This window comes from Phytophthora infestans, genomic scaffold (genome assembly GCF_000142945.1).
Source record: "Phytophthora infestans T30-4 supercont1.427 genomic scaffold, whole genome shotgun sequence".
In the NCBI taxonomy this organism is placed as follows: domain Eukaryota; phylum Oomycota; class Peronosporomycetes; order Peronosporales; family Peronosporaceae; genus Phytophthora; species Phytophthora infestans.
The window spans coordinates 5134-10816 of record NW_003303333.1 but is presented as its reverse complement, the minus strand read 5'-3'; the positions used below and the strand labels follow the sequence as shown (position 1 = coordinate 10816).

Below are 5683 nucleotides of genomic sequence, written 5' to 3'. Positions count from 1 at the left end.
TGATGGTAAGTTGTTATATATATATTTTTTCCTTGCACTAATTATAAGTTAAATATATATATGTTTACTTTTGTTTACTAAAAATGTTTGTTTTTGGAAAAAAAACTTCCGGTTCTCTTCATACTGCGCGGCAAACGTGGCGGACTTATTGATTCCAACGAGTTAAGCCCGCCAAGTGGTCACTTTTACACAGTACAAGAGTTTGGCTGGATGGATACAGTCGGCTGGGAGGTTTATGTGGAAAATATTTAAAATATGAAATTGACTCCCCTGCCCTCCTCTTCGCGGACAATTTTTATTGTCACGTTTCAGAGGAGGGTATGCGTGTAGTAGCCGAACAGGCATGCGCTACAATGGTCCCATTACCCGCTAAAGCTACATCGGTTTGTCAACCGCTTGATGTAGGGGTAATAGAACCTCTAAAGTCTCGAATTCAAGGTAAATTACTACCCCAAAAAGGCCTTACGGCTGCTGAAAAACGTCTTCGAGCCATAAAAGCTACAATTGCAGCTTGGGAAAGTTTTCCCAACGAGCACGTAATTCGTAGCTTTGCTGTTCGACTTGAAGCTATTTTGCTCGAGCAAAGTTCATAAAAGACCGCCAGGTTTCCTTCCATGAAAGGAAATTTGGTCAGGAAATCGCCCGTACGTGGTAGTTTGGATCCTTGTACGAGCTGAAGCTGATGATCCTCGGACACTGTGGTCAGGATTGGGGGTCGGGGAAAACTAAGCGTATTTATGCAGTTTGTGGACAAGCGCAAGGGTGGTGACACAGTAGCTGCTACCAATCGCTACAAACAGCTTCAGCCTCTGAGTCTTTTGCTGGTATTCTACGTGGAGAACAAGACGTTCACAAGCTGGAAGGGCTTCTCAAGCTTGGTCGCACCACTGCGATTTTGACGTCGAAGGATAATCTCGGGATAGAAAAACGGAAAGGAAAGCGTAACGGTTCCAGGGCTACCAGATGTCAAGGCATTTGTGAGGTGGCTAAGCGGTCATTTGAAAAGTGCTTTCAAACGTCTGGTATCCCATTTTTATCGACGGGGTCGATTCGAGATGGAAACGTTCGTCGCTGCACGCAATACATTCTTGCTCTACTGCACCTCCGCAACGTCTACAGCTTTTTCTCGGAATGAATATCTCAAACGCTCTGAAAGATTCTGGGGTTCGTACAGCTGTTTGTTTCCGGAGCACAGGACTCCCCATCTCTACGGCTCCGCAATTATGTTCATCCCAAAGCACTTCTTGAAGGAGGTCGACAATTTCAAGTTGCTTCGCTAGGAGTTGCTGAAGGTGTAGTACACACGGACCAAGGATTCCGGCGTTTTAAAGAAAGAAGATGCATTTCCAATGCTACTGACGGTCGGCACAACACACGGACCAAGGATTCCGGCTTTTTAAAGAAAGGAGTTTTTTTTCATTGCTACTGACGGTCACCCAGAGCGATACCTGACACGAATTCTCGAAGAACATGTCCATGACAATTTTTCCAAGCACGTGACCATGCGCAACTGCCGAAGTATTAACGTCACTACGAGGGTCACCATGCCAAGAGCATGAAGGAGATGTATGAGCTTTCACGGCTCATGTATCATTCATTCGGCTGATCTAACGTCACAGAAAAGACATCTCGCCGAGCAACTTGGAAATCGCTTCACCACTCTTCATCAATCAAGTCAAAAGAACCCGCTGCAAGTTCCACTGTTTCAAACAGGCACAAATGTCTCCGGCGATGCTGGTCTCACCGTGGATGATGATCTTGGCTATGCCATGTGTAAACTTGCACGGCAGCACAACCACCATATCTTGCGGCTATGCTCTCTAGTGCTCATCCTTATCCTCCGTCACTACGATGGCGATCGTGACGCCGAAAATTGGGTGAGCCATAAATTTTGACCTACTTTGTTTTTGTCGACACTTTCTGGAATTCTCAATGCGCACTCCGCAAATATCAGACGTGACATTGTTCGATCTTTAGCGGCCTTTTCCTTGCCTTGAGCTACCACTTGCGCCTCAAATATGGCTCTCAACGTACTTTGCATGCAGGCGTCTCGCCAAAATATTCCAGTTTACGATCTCAATCAGGTGGATCCATGTCAAGTCGTTAGCTTCGAAAGCACCCATTAGAAACTTGACACGTCTATTCTTACGTAGTTGGGTCATTTTGAACGCTCGATTGCGGTTTGTGCAATAGGGCTCCGCAAATGCGGGGATAGCGCAACAAAATTAAGAAGAAAGCATCGCAAATTCGTGACGAACTAGCATCTATAAATTAAAGGGTAACAAAACTATGATCACCATCTACTGGTCTGGTACATGTATACACTGTGACACATCATATCCTGTGTCTGCTTCATACAGCTGATTAATGCGTATTAACTTCCATTGCTAATGGCGACACGCCAGCATCTGCGGATATATCGATCTCTGGAGCAGGGTATGGTAAAAGTAGTTATTATAGTACAGTTGTTATTAGCGTATACGGCTGGAATAATCTATCATTACACATGATACATAAAAAATAGTTCTGCATCAGATAAGAAAATGAAATCGCAAGCGTGAGGGCTTACGATAAGCGAGATAAAAATGTTATAAGACTTGTATGATTTGCATGGATTTTTTTTCTTTTGGGCTGTGAATATTATGGTGATTATATTGTTTCCGATAGTCTTACAACACAGTCTAGAGAGTACTACTGTAATAATGTGGCTCAGGGTTTCACAGTCGGAATTGTGAAAAATAACATTCAGCATCTCAATTGTTATATTTCACAAATAATGAGTCGGATGTACAGTGTACCATTGGAGGAAAGCTTTTCATTGAAGTAACAACGTTTTAGAGGCCAAAATACGTATAATGTTGGATGGCCGGGACAATAGTAGGAGTGCAGTAGCTTAATAGATGCACTAGACAAGGAGCATTACGTGGGTTTCTCGCTCTGCTCTGATAAAACCCCGAAGAGTATCGCTTTTATCAGCGGCATGTTTAAACAGCCTGGCTCAACGTTCAGTCAATAGTACAATACGGTATTGAAATATATGACCGTGGTACGAGAGGCGGCAGAATTAGGCCGAATACTGTACGTCAAGCTAAATAGACTTGCTTTTCTCGTCTCTACTTCATATAAACCCAGAAAACAAAATAACTTGGGTTTGTTTAGGGGTCACATTCTCGTATGATTGATTTTTGTGCATCCAATATAGTTCTGAAGACATATATTTGTTTGCTCATTTTTCAGATCGCCGAATCGCCTTCAAGCCACAGCTCTTGCACCTCCGTGGTGGTGACAAAGTCCAACTTAGCTCGTCATCGGTAATAAAATGTACTGAGGCTATTGCAGCCAAAGCCGCTGTCACCACCAAGCCAATACCTCTGGTGAGGGGGTCGAAATGGTGTCTATCTCAGTTTGACGCGGAAGAGGGGTACCACCCACTACCGACAACGACACAAAAAGCCGGCGTACACAAAACACGGAAAAATGAAAGCGCCCCACAGTAAATATTGACCAATCCAAAAGTAGTTAAGTTATGATGACCATCCAATAAATCGAGCTAAAATTCGCTTGGGAATTCGAGGGTGAAGCCGCGCTGCACGATCACTTTCTAAACCTACGATCGGGACGAAGAAGCAGCGCGGCTACCCAATTAAAGAGAAGCTGGCGGCAGTCGACCTCATTGAGAGGATTGGACTCACTGCCGCCGTTGAAAGCTGGGCCACCCGCACGGCACGGTGCATGGGTGGTGGGTCGGTAGGACCAAGCTGCGCGTCTACGAGGGGAATAAGTTGGACAAGACGACCAAAGGGCAGGGACGTAAGGAAAGCTTTCCATTTACCTCTGCCCTTTTGACGTACACGAAAGACGTACACCGCGACGAAAAAGTGAGTTATTAAATTTTATAGTATTTTATTATTACTTACTCTTACTGTTTAACTCTTGTAGTTTCTTACTACATCAGGAATAATTGCTTTTATTCAAGAGAGCTACCCTGACTGGATAGAGGCCTACGCGGAGAACAAGAAGTCTGACGAGAGTTGCAGACGGGCCCTTGAACGTCTACTGCAGCGAACCGCCGACCGGTATTATCTGTACAATATTATTGCATTATTAACTGAGTTATTAATAAATAAATAAATTGAACCTGATTTAAGTTACGGATTCTCAACTCAAAAAGTCCAAGAAACCAAGCTCCCAAGTGTGGATCTGCAGTGCTTAAAAACGGATTTTGCAATTGAATTTTGGAGTGTACGGTTCATACTCTCTACCGGAAATGTACAACATGGATGAAACGGCCATCCAGTTCGACATGCCGCCAGCAAGAACCTGGACAATTAAAGGGCGAAAAGGATCAGCTAAAATCCAAAACCTGACAAAACACTGCGGACGCATGACGGCTGTCTTGACAGTTCGCGCTGATGGTAAGTTGTTATATATATATTTTTTCCTTGCACTAATTATAAGTTAAATATATATATGTTTACTTTTGTTTACTAAAAATGTTTGTTTTTGGAAAAAAAACTTCCGGTTCTCTTCATACTGCGCGGCAAACGCGGCGGACTTATTGATTCCAACGAGTTAAGCCCGCCAAGTGGTCACTTTTACACAGTACAAGAGTTTGGCTGGATGGATACAGTCGGCTGGGAGGTTTATGTGCAAAATATTTAAAATATGAAATTGACTCCCCTGCCCTCCTCTTCGCGGACAATTTTTATTGTCACGTTTCAGAGGAGGGTATGCGTGTAGTAGCCGAACAGGCATGCGCTACAATGGTCCCATTACCCGCTAAAGCTACATCGGTTTGTCAACCGCTTGATGTAGGGGTAATAGAACCTTTAAAGTCTCGAATTCAAGGTAAATTACTACCCCAAAAAGGCCTTACGGCTGCTGAAAAACGTCTTCGAGCCATAAAAACTACAATTGCAGCTTGGGAAAGTTTCCCAACGAGCACGTAATTCGTAGCTTTGCTGTTCGACTTGAAGCTATCTTGCTCGAGCAAAGTTCATAAAAGACCGCCAGGTTTCCTTCCATGAAAGGAAATTTGGTCAGGAAATCGCCCGTACGTGGTAGTTTGGATCCTTGTACGAGCTGAAGCTGATGATCCTCGGACACTGTGGTCAGGATTGGGGGTCGGGGAAAACTAAGCGTATTTATGCAGTTTGTGGACAAGCGCAAGGGTGGTGACACAGTAGCTGCTACCAATCGCTACAAACAGCTTCAGCCTCTAAGCCTTTTGCTGGAATTCTACGTGGAGAATAAGGCGCTCACAAGCTGGAAGGGCTTCTCAAGCTTGATCACACCACCGCGATTTTGACGTCGAAGGATATATCTCGGGATAGAAAAACGGAAAGGAAAGCGTAATGGGTTGCAGAGCTACCAGATGTCGAGGCATTTGTGGAGTGGCTAAGTGGTCATTTGAAAAGTGCTTTCAAACATCGGATATCCCACTTTTATCGACGGGGTCGATTCGAGATGGAAACGTTCGTCGCTGCACACAATGCATCCTTGCTCTACTGTTGATTGCAGCACCTCCGCAACGTCTCCAGCTTCTCCCCGGAATGGATATCTCAAACACCTTGAAAGATTCTGGGGTTTGTACAGGTGGTTTATTCCGGAGCACAAGACTACCCATTTGTACGGTTCCACGATTGTGTTCATCCCACAGCACTTCTTGAAGGAGGTCGACAAC

General features: G+C 44.4%; 1 protein-coding gene across 1 annotated transcript; it reads left to right on the top strand.

Annotated features, from left to right (window-relative positions):
* Positions 1-2390: 2390 nt before the first annotated feature.
* Positions 2391-5308, top strand: PITG_21492 (uncharacterized protein; the record flags this gene model as incomplete). The annotated part of the gene is made up of 7 exons (XM_002894806.1): positions 2391-2436; positions 2910-2960; positions 3238-3311; positions 3708-3810; positions 4242-4415; positions 4723-4793; positions 5153-5308. The coding sequence occupies 7 exons, from the start codon at positions 2391-2393 to the stop codon at positions 5306-5308; spliced, it is 675 nt and encodes a 224-aa protein (XP_002894852.1).
* Positions 5309-5683: the final 375 nt, after the last annotated feature.